Source organism: Panthera uncia, chromosome A2, assembly GCF_023721935.1.
Source record: "Panthera uncia isolate 11264 chromosome A2, Puncia_PCG_1.0, whole genome shotgun sequence".
Taxonomy (NCBI): Eukaryota; Metazoa; Chordata; class Mammalia; order Carnivora; family Felidae; genus Panthera; species Panthera uncia.
The window spans coordinates 450,659-467,220 of record NC_064816.1 but is presented as its reverse complement, the minus strand read 5'-3'; the positions used below and the strand labels follow the sequence as shown (position 1 = coordinate 467,220).

The window sequence follows — 16,562 nt, the reverse complement described above, 5'->3', positions numbered from 1 at the left end:
ACCGTGAGGCCCTGCCCCCATTCCCACTGCCCCACTTCCCAGACTAGAGGTCAGTCACTCACTCAGGCTGCTGTCGGGCAGGCCCGGGGCGGGCTCCTGCCCCACCAACTCCTTCAGGTGGGTGGCCTCCTACCAGTCGAGGGAGGCCCCCCCGGGATGCCAGGGCCCTTGGCACCGCAGAGGACTTCCGACACGGCCTCCGTGGGCCGGCTAGTCCCTTGAGGTCTCCGCAGCAGCGCCCGCAGCTCCACCAGGCCGGGCAGTGCCAGGAGCTGGGGAGGTCACCAAGGATGCCACCCAGCCTCGACCGGGGAAGGACCCTGCCAGGAGCACCTTCTCCCTCGCCCCTTCTGCCCAAGCCCTCCCAGGACCTCCCCATCCCGGCAGCTTCCCCTCTCGGCCTCCCGGCTGGGGTGGAGGGTGAGTGGGCCGCTTACCTCCTGGGCCACGTTCTCTGCTGCCTCCAGGAAGCTCCTCACGGACTCCCGGGTTTGGTCCAGCCCGGACCCCAGGGATTGCTGGGGAGAAAGCCCACAAGGGCGATAATGACCTCGATGGCATTCTCACCGGGGGTGTAGCAGTTTGCCAAGCTCCCGAAGATCCCGTTTTACAAATAGGGAAACGGAGCCTCCGAGAGGCACGTGGACTCATGCAAGGCCTCACGGGCCGGACACTTCACCACCATGCTGGACACAGCCCATCTGGGCACCCGTCCCTCGTCCCTCCAGGAGCCAGGGACAGCCCAGGAAAAGGCCTGGAAGCTGGAACCAGAGGCCCCTGGCCAGGATGGGGAAGCCCAGAAGGCCACGGTGGGAGCTGAGCAGAGCACGTGACAGAAGGTCAGGCTGAGGACCCTGAGGGCAGCATCCCAGAGTCACCTGGTCTCGCCCCACCCCATCTCATCTCTCGAAGCAGTGTCCCCAGTAGCTCAGTGGTCAGGGGCAGGCGGTCCCGCAGCCGGTCGCTTGGCTGAGGCCGGGCTGGGAGAGGAACACACAGAAGCACGAGTTTAGGCGAAGCTTGGCCCGAGACCGCTCCCGCCCTGTGCCCATGACCCAGCCGGGCAGGTGGAGGCTCAGAGAGCATCCCTGCCGGCCAAAGGGCCCTGGCCTCCTCACCTGCTCCGCCCGCCGCTCTCAGCATTGGCATTAGCTTTCCCAGGCTGGCCAGCATCCTGTGGGCTCTTGTCCCCCACCCCGAGGAGGGTGTGGGCATCTGCCAGGAGCCAGAGGACGCTGGGGGCAGAGAGAGCACCAGGTGGAGGCTCAGCAGACACCCTCGTGCCTGTGGCTGCCGCACCCACCCCCGCTCGCTCACAGGGTGTCCTTGAAGTTGCTGAGGACACCTGGCTGCTCAGCGGGCGCGGATTGCGGGAAGCAGGTGTCGTTCATGCTGCAGATGAGAGCCTGGAGCCGGGTAGGGTGCCGGCCGAGGGCAGCGGCTTGTTGGGGAAGTGGCCTGTGGGGACGTTGGGCGTGGGGAGCTTCGCCTGCACCCCCATCGTGTCTGCACCCTCGCGGACAGAGTGCTCACTCAGACTCGCGCTCTCTGACGCTCACGGGACCCTGTGGATAGGGTGACCCAGTGCCTCCCCTCTCCCCCGCAAAGGGCCCGGTCCCGGGGTGGGGGGTGGGGGGGGCTTACACTTGTGTTGCTCCAGTCGGGGGTGGGAGTGGCATACAGCCACCAGGATGAAGAAGAGAAACAGAGGCCCCAGCAACTCCACCAAGAGCTGGATCTGGGAGAGGGGCAGAAGAGGCGGGGGAGGGGGGGACCGTGGGGGGGACCGTGGGGGACGCCGGGGCCGCCCCGCCCTGGCCCATCTGTCCTGGCATTACCGGCTGTCTCCTGCCATACGGGACATTTTTCCAAAGCAGCAGCATTAGCTGTGTCCAGAAGGCCATGGTGGGAATGCACAGAGCCCACGACGGAGGGTCCGGCTGAGACGCACTGTGTGGCTGCGGGCAACCCCTGGCCCTCCCTGAACCTCGTTCCTCTAGCTCGTGGTGCAGGGTTCCTGGAAGCTCTGCTTGGAGCCGAACAGCAGGCACTTATTTAAGGGTCCCTTCTGTCCCCGGAGGGGCGGAGCGGGCCAATGGGAGCCCTGCCCGAAGCCGTCCCCGCACCTGATTGGTTGCCTGGGCTGTCGCTCGCTGCAGGGCTGGGGTCCAAAAGGCTACCAACTAATTCCTGAGGGGGAGGAGCCTCGGCTTGACTCGTCACGACTCCACTTTGAGCCCCTTTGGGGGCTGCCAGGTCCTGGCCCCCAGCCTCATCCCGCGTCCTGGGAAAGATCCCCGCCCCCCAGCCCCAGCTCTAACCCAGTGATAACAGCAAAGTGTTCACCGTGCTGAACATTTTACACACCAGGCTCCCAGCCACCCCGCGGGGGCAGGGCCCCAGCTCCACCCACCCCTCGTGTATCATTTATCGTTAAGAACCACAAGACGCAGAGAAAGAGTTAGGCGGAGAGGCAGCGCTGCGGCTCCTGGAACCAGCAATTCCTGATCCCCGCTTTGGTTACACCTGTCCAGCTCTGGCCTACTTCATTATTGTGCTGCCGGGGGGCAGGGCGTTGCCACAGGCCCCGGTCGAGGCTGGAACTAGGACCCGGGACCCCCGACCCCCCACTGGAGGACTCTACATCGGGTGGGAGCTGGGGTGGGGGAAGCCTCCGTTTTTCCAGTGGGGCAGAGGGCTTGTCGGAGTTCTAACGCGGAGAGGGGCTGCAGGTGTCTGTCGGCAAATACCCGTCAGGTGAGTCCAATGCCCTGCAGAATTAGTGCCCCGTTCTGCCGCCCCTCGCCGCTCACACCCACCGGGGGCGGGGAGGTGGGGAGGTGTGGACTCCGCCCCCACCCCCTAATTCCCAGGGAACCTGCCTTCCTCCCACCCATCCGCACCCCGGGACCCTCTCACCTTTCCAGCCCGCATCTCTGGCCGCCTTCCCTGCGCCCGACAAGAGCCCGGGGTCGCGGCCCCTTTAAGAGGCGTCTCCCGCAGCGAGCCCTAAACCCCAGCAGTTCACCTCCTGGGCCTGGGAAGCCCGGGGCCGCGCCCGGCCCCGCCCCCCGCCCCCTACTATTGGCTGCCATCCCTGCCACTCACAGGCCGGGCCCGCCCGATCCACGCGCGCCGTGGAAGGAGGCCGCGCAGAGCCGGGTTTCTTAAAGGGGCCGCTCTCCTCTTGCTGCGTCACCTTGGGGCGCTGGGTCGCCGGCTCACCCCGCGCTGGCCGACCCCCCGACAGGCCGGCCGGGCTGTCTCCCCACATTGCGTACCCGCCGGCAGTGCAGCAGCTCCCCGTCTTACGAGGTCCCTTTCTCCCCACTCTATTCTGGGGGACCCCGGCCTAGCCAGACTCCCTTCGTGACCCTGCTGGGACTCCACTTGTCCATCCACAAGGTGGGGGTTCCATTGGTCATCATTTGTCAATCCCACAAACATTCCTTTGGTCCCTACAGTGGGCCCGGCCATGGTGGAAGGGGGAAGGGGGGGCCCAGCATTCCAAGATTAGAGTCCTGGGTCATAACGGTCACTGCATTTTGAGGAATACCTCCGAATCCCTTTCTAGAAGACTGGGTAGATTTCCCAAGACCATGGTGAAGACGAAGCACGTGTATGGACCCACAGCTCTGAAGGCACCGACCGGGGAGCAAGCAGATATACTGGGAGGATCCCTGAGAAAAGGGAGGTGGGCTTGGCGTTGGGGCTTTGAGGATGTGTAGGAGTTTGCCGCTTCCGGAACTGCGGGCCTAGTGAACAGCCCGAGCAACCCCTGGGGGCTGCAGGTGGAGCTGTCTGTGGGCTGGGACATGGGGTTGCGGGGCTCACCTTTCTAGCCAGCAGGCAGGCCCGCCTCTTTCCACCACGCAGGTCCTGACCCGCAAAGCACTTTTTCAACCCACACTCACCAGTGCCCTGGGCCTCCGCTCTTAGCTCCGCTGCGCAGCCCTGAGGACCTCCTTAGATGCTGGTCCAGTGCCCACCCCCAGGGCCCCCCGCCACACCCCCACCCCCAGGTTGCCGCAGACTCCCAACTCTCCCAGTAGTTTCTTCCTAAAAAGAGGTTTTTATTGCCTTTGGTCCACAGTTGACATTTCACATTATCTCTTGGTCCCAGGGCTCCTGGATGGGGGCCAGTCCCCAGGGAGGACCTCCGGGTGGGGATCCCTGTGCAGTACTTGGCAGAGGAATGGGGACAAGTAGAGGAAGGGTGGGGGGCGGGCCTGGCTTTGTGTCCACCAGGCAGAACTCTGTTGTCCTGCCTGGGCCTCAGTTTCTCTGCTAGGCCCTGGGGGAGGGGGGTGGGCTACGGGTGACTGAGACTGCTAGGTCCTCACAAGACCTAAAATACTTGGGGACTGTGGCCCTGCCCTCTCCCAGGGGACCTGCTTCCTTCTCGGCGGCATCCCCTTCCACCATCTCCAAACCCCGCCCCCCACTCCCCTGCAAAAAATATTATTTTTCTTTCATTAAAACTGCCCGAAGCTTCTGTGGGCACAGAAACCACAAACTGATCGGCAGAGAAAAGGGAAGAGAGGGAAAGGCGACCGGAAACCATTCGGGGCAGGGCCCCTCCCTGCCCAGGTTTCTTCCCCCGACACCTCCACCCCCCAGTCCAGCCCAAAGCCTGCTGGGAAACTCGCTGGCGGGAGGTGCTCTGGCGGACACCCCGCCCACCGATCTACCTCCACCCCTTCCCCACAGACAAGCAGAAACACAAGAGGAAAACAGAAAAACGCGAGAAGCACACAGCGTGAGGTGGGGAGGCGCCCCGCTCCGGCGGCTCAGTGGCCCGCCTCCTCCTGGCGGTAGGGGGCGTATTCCGGGGCCTCCGCTGGGCCGTCGCCTGCAGCCACCGCACCCCCATCGGCCGCCGGGCCCTGCGGGCAGTACTTGGCGTCATAGATCTGCCGGCCCAGGCCGAACACCTGGCCGCTCTGGTTGGCGCCCTGAGTGTAGCCCATCTGCAGGGACAGGGACGAGTTGTCACACTTGTCGGTCCCCAGCTTGGTGTCGTAGATGTGCCGCCGGGTCCCGGGGGCCGTCATGCCCACCTGCACAGGAGGAGAGACAGCGTGAGGGCGGCGGAGGAGGGCCAACGGAGGCCACACCCACCCCTGCCCCCGCGCCAACTCCGTCTGGGTCTGAACGTCGCGCAGGCTCCCGCGGGTCCCCCCCCCCCAGCCCTGCCTGGACGCCCTCTCTCGCCCTCTGTGCCGACTGTATGGGCCCGGCTCTCCCTGCCAGCCAGGGAGCTCCCCAGGTGAGGGCCGAGGCGTCCCAAGAACCCAAGACTTCCAAGACCATCGTACTGGCACATGCCAGGTGGCAGGAAAGTGAGAATCAGCAGATCCGAAGATACCAGGGTTGCACGGAGCCCCTGGGCAATCCTGGGGAGGGAGGGGCAGGTGAGGCACAGGGCCGGCTAGTAACTTCCCCGGGACACACAGCAAGCTGGCAGAGAGGTCGGAGGGAACTCCAGAGCGGGACTCTCAGTGACAGGCACGCGTGGGGACAAGGCTAAGAGCACGCAGGGAGGTGGGGCCCGGGGGGCCCGGGGAGCCCCACCTGGCTGGCACACTTGTTTGTGCCCATCTGGAGGCTGATGGTTGAGTGGTCCATGGGTGGCAGGATGTGGTTCTTCGGGTCATACAGATGCCTTCTCGTCCCATAAGCTGTCATGCCCGACTGGCTGGCACACTTGTTTGTGCCCATCTGCAGGGAGGCGGGCAGGAGAGGTCAGGTGCCCCCGCCAGGCCTCTAGGCCCCGCCCTGGGCTCATCGGGCCCGGGTCACATTAGAAGCCCCCACCCCACCGGGGCGGGCCAGGGTCAGAGGCACCGGGAGCCCACCTGGAGCCCGATGACGCACTGGCCCGCCTTCATGGTGGCATCATCAAAGTTGCGCTCCTGTTTCTCTGAGTATTTGACGCCAATGTCCACGCCGCTCTGCAGCCCCTTCGTCTTGGCCTGGAGGGGAGGGGTGTTGGGAGCATCAAAGTGGTGGGGGGCAGCGGAGCCCCTTGCACCGGGCTCAGACTGTGCAACTCTGGGGGAGGCACGGGGACGGGCTCCCACCCGCCCCCACCCACCAGCCACCCAGCGCCTCAGCCACCAGCGGTCTGACAGCTCAGGACAAGGACTCGGGGGGCGGGGGGCATCCTCACTGCCCACCCCTCCTACCCGACCCGCCAGCAGCTCGCCGGGCAGGGACACCTGCCCCTCGCTCCTCCCTGGTCACTAGACCCCACGCACTGGCCGGATCCTCCTGTGCTCAGGGTGTTTCCCACAACATGTGACGTATTTCTAATCTATCCAGGGTGACTCGGGGATGAACTCTGGCTGACAATGGCGTGTCCACGGAGCTTCACGGATTGTGACAAATGTCCCCTGAGGGACACAGTGCCACCCCATGGGGCGGCCGTGCGCGCGGGGCCAGGAGGCACGCGGCAAATCTCAGCACCTTCCTCTCAACTTTGCTGCGAACCTAAAACTGCTCTCAAATATAAAGTTGGTTTTTTATTTTTTAAGTAAAAGATCTGTTCCTCGTCTCCTCCCTTGAGACCGTGAGTCCGCGACTGGGCGGACCGTGCCTGCCTTGTCCAGCACGCAGTCCGAGGTGGCTGGTGCCGTCTCTGGGCCTCACCTTCCCGGCCAGGGCCAGAAGGGACACCTGCACCTGGGTCATGTTCCCGCTCTCGAACAGGTCGTTGGCCTCGAACAGGTCCACGGGGTTCATGCCGTAGCTGACCATGGCCTTGATGAAGTTCGAGAGGTTTTCCAGCTGGGAGAAGGCGGGAGAAGGAGCGTGAGGCCACCCGGCCCGCCCACCCGCCCGCCACACGTGGTGGGTCAGCTGCCCCCTCCTGCTGCCCGCGGGCGCCTCACCTGGTGCCAGTTCTGCATGGAGCGGTTGATCTTGGGCACAGAGCCTGGCTGAAGCTTATTCATGAGTCTGGGGAGGGGGGACAGGACCCTCCGTTAGCGCAGGGGAGCCTCAGAGACCCGAGAAACGAACTGTACTCTTGCCACACTCATGCCTTCCCAAGCAACCTCACTCCAGGCCTCAGTTTCCCCGCCTGGGATGTAATCTTCACCCGCAAGGGAGCAGAGGGCCCGAGTGTGGCAACCACTGTCGTGGGGGGCGAGTCTGCGGACTTGCACGCCCAGGGATGTCCGAAGCCACCCGAGCAGGACGCAGGGAGGAAGGGCCCAGGAACGCGGAGGCTCCCACCCGAGGGCAGGTGTGAGGTGAGAACGTTGGCTGCCAGAGAGCCGCCCCCAAGCGGCCACGCGAGAAGGCGAAAGACAAGCAGGACCCGAGACCCGAGACCCGCTGCGGGGAAAGCCAGCCCTGGGGCCATGGGACCGTGTGACCTCGAAGCGCACACCGTCAGGGCCACCGGCACCTGCCCACCGCACTCACGTGCACAAGACAACGCCGTCCTTGAGACCCTTCTGGAAGTCGGGCCCAATCAAGAGGCCGGTGAGTCCCTCGATCCAGCTACGGAGCTCGGCCTCCTTCTGGGGGTCATATTTGGACAGGAGCTGGGTGGGCAGAGGACACGGGGTGCGGTCAGCTGGGGAGCTCCGGGAGGGCGGGGCCGCTCCCCCTTCGCAGGCTCAGACACGCCCCCACCTCTGGCGACAAACACCTGCTCTCGCTCCTTCCGGTCCCGAAACACCTGCTCTGGGCTCCTTCCGGTCCCGCCCCCACGCCCTGGCGGCGCCCTGCTCTCCCTGCACTGGAGAACCCCGCTCTTGTCTGTTGTCTGTCTATTTATTGTTTTAATGGTTATTTTTGAGAGGGAGAGAGAGAGACACACACACACACACACACAGAATCCGAAGCAGCTCCAGGCTCCGAGCTGTCAGCACAGAGCCCAACGCGGGGCTCGAACCCACAGACCATGAGATCATCACCTGAGCCGAAGTCCGACGCTTACCTGACTGAGCCACCCAGGCGCCCCTATTTTATTTATTAAAAAAAACCTTTTTTGCAAGTAATCTCTACACCCAACGTGGGGCTAGAACTCACGACCCCAAGGTCAAGAGTCACATGCTCTGACTGAGCCGGCCAGACGCCCCTCTGTTGCGGTTTTTAAATTGTGGTGAGAGAACAATAACATAACATTTATCATTTTAACCATGTTTAAGTGAACAGCTCAGGGACGCCTGGGTGGCTCGGTTGAGCATCCGACTCTTGATTTCAGCTCAGGTCATGATCCCGGGGTCGTGAGATCAAGCCCTGAATTAGCCTCTGCGCTGAGTGTGGAGCCTGCTTAACATCGTCTCTCTTTCTCCCTGGCTCATGAGCATGCTCTCGAAAAAAAACAGTAAACCATCAGTAGTTTTTAACATACGATATTATGCAACCACCACCATAGTCTAATTCCAGAACATTCCATGTCTCCAAAAGAAACCCTGTCCCCAAGAGCAGCCACCCCCCACCCCCTGGCCCCCACGAGCCCCTTCCCGCCCCTGGACGAGCCCGTTCTGGACATTTCACACACGTGGACTCACAGCCCGCGTGGCCTCTCGTGTCAGGTTCCCTCCCTGAGCGTCGTGTGTTCGGGGTCCGCCCGCGGGGCGGCGGGTGTGGGCGCCTCGCTCCTGTTTACGGCTGAGTAACGTTTCAGTGTGTGGATGGACCCGTTGTATTTACCCATTCATCCATGGATGGACATTTGGGTTGCTTCCACCTTTGACTACAGTGAAGGACACTGCCATGAATATTCACATACGATCCTTTTGGATGCGTCTCTAGGAGTGAAATTGCTGGGTCACATGGTAACCCTATGTTAAACTTACTGAGGAACCACTAAAACTTTCTCCGCTCCATACACTGACCATACCACTTACTGCCTCAGGACCCTTGCACAAGCTGTCACTTTTGGCTCAGATGTTTGCATGGCTGGGTCCCTCCCTTCAATCTAGTCACCGATCCAGCTTAAAGGTTACCTCCTTGGAGAGGGTTTCCCTGAGTACCCTGGCTAGGAAAGCCCTCCTCGTGCCCTTCTTTCCCCCACTCTGCCTTATTTGCCTTCTAGCTTTTACCTTTATACGATATACCTCCTTGCTTATGATCTATCCCTCAAACTCTGCTGCCCAGCTCAGTGCTGTCTCCACAGTCCCTGGGTAAATGGACAAAAATGTTCACGGTCTCCCATCAGTACACAGTACCCATTACCCACCAGCTCGCTCTCTCTCTCTCTCTCTCTCACACACACACACACACACACACACACACACACACACACCATGTTTCCCTCGGGGCACCCAAGGCCAAGAAAGCCAGGATAGCTGGGGCCCAGAGAAGCCACAGCAAGTCAGGGGGACCCAAGCCAGTGTGTGGGCAGACACGGACAGCCCCAGGGCGGCTGCTGAGATGCCCGCACACATTTGCCCACACAGATCCCTGCCCTGGACGCTCTCCCTTCCTGTCCTTCCACCCCTACCAGGGGACCAGGACCCCAGAGCCGCCCTCTGCAGACCCAACTTCTACTCTCACCTCTGCTCCCAACTCCCTTATGAGCATGGACACAGTTCTCACCCTGTGCCTCAGTTTCCCCAGCTGTGCAGAATTGTTTGCATCAGGGCCTCCTGAACTGGGCCCCACTTCTTGGCTCCTGCATAGAAACCTCACGACATGGGATCAGGGCTGAGCTGACCAGAGCACAGCAGAGACAAAGGCGGGGAGGCTGGCCCGCTAACCCGATCCTCCTGGCCCACCCCCCATCTCCTGGCTCCCACAGCCCCGCGGCCCTGCCCTGAGAAGGAGAAGCTGAGCCTGAGACAGGCCAGCTGGTCTGGACACCGCGCGTGCCTGTGGGGCTGGCCCCTGATGGCTCCTGGGGGCCGCGGTCCTGGGCAGAGGCGCCCGGCCAGCCCCACCCGCGGCCGCCGCCTCCCCCCTTCCCCCTCCCCCCACTGGACAGCGGCCTTCAGCACATTCCTCCTCACCGCAAACTGCCAGGAATGCAGCCGCTGCCTCCCTGCTAAATCGGGACCAGCTGTTCCCAGAGGTCTAGACCCCCCCCCCCAGCCGGCTGGAAATTGAGTGACTGCTCAGAGGGACGCTGGACATCAGCCTGCCTTCATGCCATCCAGCCAGGGGTAAACTGAGGCACGGGGGGCCAGGCAGAGGTGTCCAGAGGTCTTAACCTCCTCTTAAGTAGCTGGTAAAGTGGACGCGGCGTGGATCGGAAGCCCCAGGAAGCTGGTTTCCCATTCTGGTGCGGCCCCAGCGACCCTGGCGAGCTAGTCACTGCCCTGCCCATTCTCCAGACCTGCAAGCTGAGGGCTGGTCACCGGGCGCCTTCTGACCTCATCCCAGACACTGCAGGTCTCGACCTGCCCCTTCCGTCTGCGGAAACTGCCTGCGCACGGGCCGGGTGCCACGCCCTCACCCACTTCCTGCCGCCCCGGGAGACGCAGGGGGGTGGCCATCAGGCGGCGGGTGCAGCAGGTCTGGGTTCCAGCCCTGACTCTGCCGCTCGCAGCCGTGTGTGGTTCTGGGCAGCTCGTGTGACATCTCTTGGGAGCCCCACACACAGACCCGGCTCTTAACCTCCCTTGGGGCTGAGTGGGCCACTCACCAGCACCAGCACGGGCGGTGTAACCGGTCACCCCATCCAGCGATTGCTGGAGTGAAGAACGCGGTTTAGCCTGCTCACTGCGCCTTAGTTCCCCAAGGCTCAGCCTCCCTCTGTCCGAGGGGCTGAGGCCAGCTCCTCAGAGCTCAGGAGGCCCTCGCGGTCCCCCTCCTGTCCGCGATCCCCGGGCTGCCAGTGGGACAGGTGCCGGTCCCTGGCTGGCAAGGCTATGCCTTCCACATGCCCAGGCAGGCTCCCGGGGGCTGCTGGCTGTGGGGCCACATTCCCAGGTGCCCGGTGGGAGGGACAAGCTCCCCTCCTGCTGGAAGGACCCAGAGTGACTGGCCCGGGCCAGGGCCATCTCCCTGGGTCAGGGATCACCCGCTGCTCTCCGTTCCGTAGGCTGGACCCCGCTGTGTGACCCTCCAGAAGTGTCTGCTGCTCTCTGAGCCAGCCAACAAGTGCTTTCTCAAACAGTGTCTCCCCCAGGCCCCATCCCGGGTCTCAGGACCCCCAGCATCCTGAACACGCCTTTGCCACCACCTTAACTTTGCCAGATGGGGACAAAGGGAAGTCAGCAAGAAGCAGCTGAGCAGGGGCACCCCCCCACCACCAGGTCCAACTTCCCCCTTGGTCCTGCCCCCCCACCCCAGGTGTTAGAGGTGGGGAAATTCCTGAGGGGGGGCCACACCCTTGGAAAACAACGGGGGACTGGCCCCGCTCCCTTCCCCTTCCCCGCCTGAAGCCCGCGTGGCCGGGGAATGAGGAGGGGGCTGCTGGGGTCCCCTCGGGGCATTCTCGGGCCTGGAAACGCGGGAAGGGCCGTGGGGCTGAGAGTGAGGGAGGGGTTCAGGTGGGGGAGCGCTAGGGGAAGGGGTTAGACCCAAGCACTCCTAGATGCGGGGGGATGCCAGACCGCTCCCCCACATTGGGGCCGGGAGGGGGGCTCCGGAGGGTGCCCCCGGGGACCCCGGGCGGTAGGGGGTCGGAGGGCCACCCTCCTCCCGGGTCTGGGCGCTCGCTGCCCGCCCCACGTTGGGGAGCCCGGCGGGCGCGGAGGGCGCGCCCTCACTCACCCGGTTTTTGACCTCGGCCGAGAGCCCGTACGAGGGCCCCTTGTTGAACTGCGTGGAGCTCATGGCTGGCGGCGGGACGGGCCGGGCCGGGCCGGGACGGGACGAGCCCGCGGGGCGGCGGGGGACGCGCGGGGCCCGGCGCCACGCCCCCGCCGCTGATTGGCCCCCGCGCACTTGTCCTTATAAGGCCGGGCCGCGTCGGATTCCTGCGGCCCGACTTCCTGAGCCCCTCGCCGCCCCGACCCCCGCCCCGCCCCCGCCCCGGCGGGGCGCCCCGTCCCCAGGGCTGGAGGGGCCCCCTCGTCCCGTCCGAGCCGCCGGGAAGCGGACGCGGGGAGGGGCAGGGGCTCCGGGCGGCCCAGACGAGGCCCCCCTGCCCTCTCCCTGCTGGAAGACCCCAGGCGGCGCCGGCAGCCTCCCTGCGTCTAAGTTTGCTCCTCTGCGCGAGGACGCGAAGGGGGGCACTGTTGGGTGGGACTCTGGCACCTTGGAGCACGGACGAGGACCCCTCTCTGTCACACTGAGGCGCCTCCCGGTCCACCCGGGTCCTGGGACTCCCACAGCTGGGTGGTGGACAAGGGAACTAGGGCAGGCTCCTCCAAGGAGGGGCCGCTGCAGCTGGGGCTTTGATGGATGAGTAGGAGTTTGCCAGCCCAAAAGGGATAGCGTTCCCGGCAGAACCAAAGGTGCCAAGCCCTGCAGAGACCGTCAGTGCTTGAAAGCACGTGGGGATCAACCCGATGGGCCGGGGAAGGCGAGCAATGACAAGGGGCCTCGAATGTCCCACCGAGGGATGACAGGGAGTGGGAAGACAGTGGGACAGAGACGAGAGGTTGGCATGTCCTGGGGTAGGGCTGAGGCTGCCAAGTTTTCCAGGCCGGGCACGCTCGTGGTTCTCGACAGGCCGTGTGTGCTTGTACCGATAGGTCAATAAATTCACAAATAGGTGACGGGATGAATGAATTCACTTACTCAGCAGCTCACTCTCCCTCATTCATCCACTCCTCAAATGCTCCCCAGCCTGGCTTCTGGGCCAGTCCCTTGCTAGGAGATGCTGGCTCACAGGAGACCTTAGCTCTGGTCCAGCCCGTCCCTAGAACGACTGAGCCAGGCCCAGACCCCACCCCTGCCCCTGTGGGCAGGTACAGGACAGAAAGACAAGCCTGAAAGAGGGATGAAGGAAAGTGGAGGGAAGGGAAGGCACCAGGAGAGGTGTCAAGGAAAGCTGCATGTAAAAGGGGACATGGGAGACGGGGTTTAAAAGCATGAGTAGGAGTTTGGCACGCGTGACAAGCAGCTGGTTGGGCTCTGCGAGGGCTCAGAGGTGACTCACCCCTACCCCTTCCCTGAGGAGCGCACCTCCCTGGCCCCCACTTCCTGGATATCTGTCAACCCTTCCGATTCCTTCCATCCGAAGGTCCTTTCTTCAGGGTTCAAGTCCTAGCCGGTGGTCTCGGGTGAGTCCCTTCCCTTTTGGGTCTCAGCTTCCCCATCTGTGAAAGGGGGGACCAGTGCATGGCAGGGAGCCAACAACGGGAAGGTGCAGCTCTGAGTGTGGGAGTAATGTGGATTGTTGGTATCGAGGTGGGGTGCTCTGAGGGCGGCAGGGCCCTGGGGGGGCAGCCAGATGGCCCCCCTGCGGGTCCTGCTGGGGCACGGGAATCCGTGGGACCCAGGGCCCTGTGCGGCTGGCGGCGGGAAGGCGGCTCAAGCCGCTCCCCTGGGCCCCTGCCCCGGGCTGCGGTGGTCAGCGGCTGCCAGCAACGTGCCCAGCCCGCCGGTGCTTGTCCAGGAGCTGCCAGTGACTCTGGGGACCCCACCCTGCCCTGGGAGGCTGAGACGGACAAGATGGACCGGACGCTTGCCTGTGTGTGCAGCCCTAACGTCCACGCCGTGCCCGCTCGGGCAAGTTCTCGGGGCGAGTGAGCGCTCGAGGCAGGGCCCCCCACCCCCCGGCAGCCAGGGAGCAGAGGCTTCGTCCTAGATTTTAATTCATCCTGACTTAAAAGTAAATTCCATTTGGGGAGAACATCTGAGGAGATTTGAAACAACCCGGGAACATACGCGCTTTCCTGTTAGGTGTAAGTTTTGCACACCCCAGCTACGCGTGTTTCCACGCTATGTCAGCGTGGGAAGTGAGGCGTGCTGGGCATGGGAAGCCCAGCCCGGATTTGGAAAAGGGTGTAAATTAACACCTCGGGAATTTTTCACATACGTTGCATGTTGAAATGGTAATATTTTCAAGATAACGAGTTATGTGAAACGTATTACTAACACCGTTCTGTTTTAGTTCTTTTAATGTGGCTTCGAATTTAAAACCATGGGTCCGGTTGGTCTTATAAATTTCTATCGGCCAGCACTGTTCTGGACCCGGGGGCCACATCCAGATCCCAGATTTGTGTATTCATTTTTTTGGTCTGGCCCTTGAGATAACGATGTTTTCTCACATTCTTAACCATCATTTTTTTTAAATGTTTATTTATCTTTGAGAGGGAGAGAGACAGAGTGTGAGCAGGGGAGGGGCAGAGAGAGAGGGAGACACAGAATCTGAAGCAGGCTCTGGCCTCCGAGCCGGCAGCCCAGAGCCCGACGCGGGGCTCGAACTCACGGACCGCGAGATCACGACCTGAGCTGAAGTCGGATGCTTAACCGACTGAGCCCCCCAGGTGCCCCTCCAACATTTTTAAGTGGGTGAAAGGACTAGTACTCTGCAACACGTGGGAATCATATAATTTTAAAATGTGCGTCGCACAAAAGTTTTATTGGCACTCAGCTGTGCCCACTCGTCTCCAGCTGCCGTTGTGTCACACGGTGAGCTAAGGGCTCTGTCCGCCGCGAGGCTGAGAACATTGGCTTCTGGCCCTTCACAGAAGGTAGTTTGCTGACCTGGGTGCTAGGCACTCAACCTCCCGGAACCCAAGACATCCAGACTCAGACACCCCAAAATTCAACACCTCAGGTTTATGGAATTGTATAATTCTGTATAATTCCTTGGCCTCGGCGCCCCCACCTCCCCGCTTGGCCACGTGATTTTATGCGGCAATCACAGCTGGCCTCTCCATGCGTCCATGTCCCCGTCTGGAAAGCTCCTCACTGCCCTCAGGTTCGCTGTCAGCGTGCAACAGGTTAACATGTACGTGCCTCTGAGCAGCCACAGGGAGCAGCCTGACATAAGGGTAGTTGAGTGAACACGAGTCAGTATCTTAGGAATGTTGGCGTCCATCAGGAACCTGGCAAAGAGGTCTGGGGCCCCTGCAGCTGTCCTCTGCCCTTGGCTCCCTGGCACTCACTCGTTTTCCAGGACCCACCCCTGGGGAGAATGCAGGGGATGAGTAATGATGAAGGGCTCACAGGGCAGGGCAGCTCCAGGTACCCTGGGGTGGGACCTCGGTGATGCCGGTGGGACGGGGACCACAGCTGGAGGACCTGGGGCTGCAGGGGCCCCTTCAGGTTCTGGGCTGAGGGCTCGGGCCCTGGGGTGTCGGTGGCCGGGGATGGGGGCTGCAGGTGCGGCAGGGGCCCCGGGCCCTTTCCCCACAGCCACCTCTTGGGCCACCCCATCCCCTCAGTGCCTGAGCTCTCTGAGTGGGACCCCGGGGCGTCAGGGCAGGACCCCGGGTCGGGCCCCTCTGTGGGGTCGGTGGGCGCCTTCTGGGTGGGTTCCCCTTGCTCTCGGCAAACAATCACTTCAGTCTTGTTGCCTGTGTCGGTCCTGGCCGGCGGGATGCAGACAGAACGTACTGTGACCAAACAGTAACAGTAACAACAGCATCTCAAAGCAGGGAGTGGGGGGACCTGTTAACTCAGGTCAGGAGCCTCCCTTGCTCAAAATCTGGCATGGCTCCCCACTGCCCCCTCAGCCAAGATGTCCTCCAGGACCCCACCCCCTGCCGGGTGAACTCTCCACCAGGCCTGCCCTCTCTGTGCCCCCACGTGTTCAGCCCCAGGCCTGTCTCAGGGCCTTTGCCCTGGCTGTGCTCTCTGCTGATGCTCTGGTCACCTGGCTCGTTCACTGCCCTCCCCTACTTGAGGGTCAGCTCCTCAGGAGCCTCCTCCCTGCAGCCCCATTTAACTCCCAACCTGCCCCAGCCCAGACTCCTGCCCGATACCACCAGCACACCCAGAGGAGCAGCAGTGATGCCCACAGCACCCTGGGAGATCCAGCCCGTCTGCTAATTTCCTGGCTGTGCCCAGAAGCATGGGTGTGGTGTTTGGTCCTTCTCTTATCTCCTTGGGTTTAGACCTAGAACTTTCCTTGGCCATTTCTTCTTTCTTTTTCTTCCTTCCTTCCTTCTTTCCTTCCTTCCTTCCTTTTCTTTCTTTTTATTTTCATGACCGTGGCTTTCCAGGGATGCTGGTGGCTGTCCAGCGGCTAGCCATACAGTGTGGACGCTGGGTGAAATTGCACTGGCTTTGGTGAGTTTCTAGAACAGGGCAGTAAACTCTAGACTGTACGCGACCTTTTCAATGTAAATTACACTAATAAAAACAAGTTGCTACATTTCACATGCTCAGGAGCCCAGTGGGCTGGGACCTCTGCTGGACACGTGAGAAACTCACAGAGCCTCCCCACAGCCAGGCTGGATTTACTCTCCAGGTCAAAGGGACATCTGCCTGCCTCTCCGCTGGGAAAAATTTTTTTCCCTCCTTTGCAAGTAACAGGTGATTTGAGGGTGAACCCAATAATTTCAAGAGTGTGCATTTCTTGAGCCGTTAGCCAGGCCCTGTGCAGGGCACCCGACGAAACAGGAAGCGAAGGATTTCAGTCTCCTGGGCACGGAGGGGTAGAACGCCACCCGTCCGTCCGTCCATCTCCTGGGTGTGGTGCGCACCTGCCTGCCAGGTGTCTGGGCGGCGCGAGGTGACCGCCCCGAGACACCCGGTTC

At 62.5% G+C, this 16,562-nt stretch overlaps 1 protein-coding gene across 1 annotated transcript; it reads right to left on the bottom strand.

Moving 5' to 3' along the window:
* Positions 1-4,296: 4,296 nt before the first annotated feature.
* On the bottom strand, positions 4,297-11,792 carry CNN2 (calponin 2). Its single transcript, XM_049639482.1, has 7 exons — positions 11,677-11,792; positions 7,432-7,553; positions 6,894-6,960; positions 6,652-6,789; positions 5,859-5,975; positions 5,575-5,721; positions 4,297-5,060 (listed from the first exon to the last, which is right to left on the bottom strand). Exons 1-7 carry the CDS (start codon positions 11,737-11,739, stop codon positions 4,791-4,793), a joined length of 924 nt encoding a protein of 307 aa, XP_049495439.1. The 5' UTR covers positions 11,740-11,792; the 3' UTR covers positions 4,297-4,790.
* Positions 11,793-16,562: the final 4,770 nt, after the last annotated feature.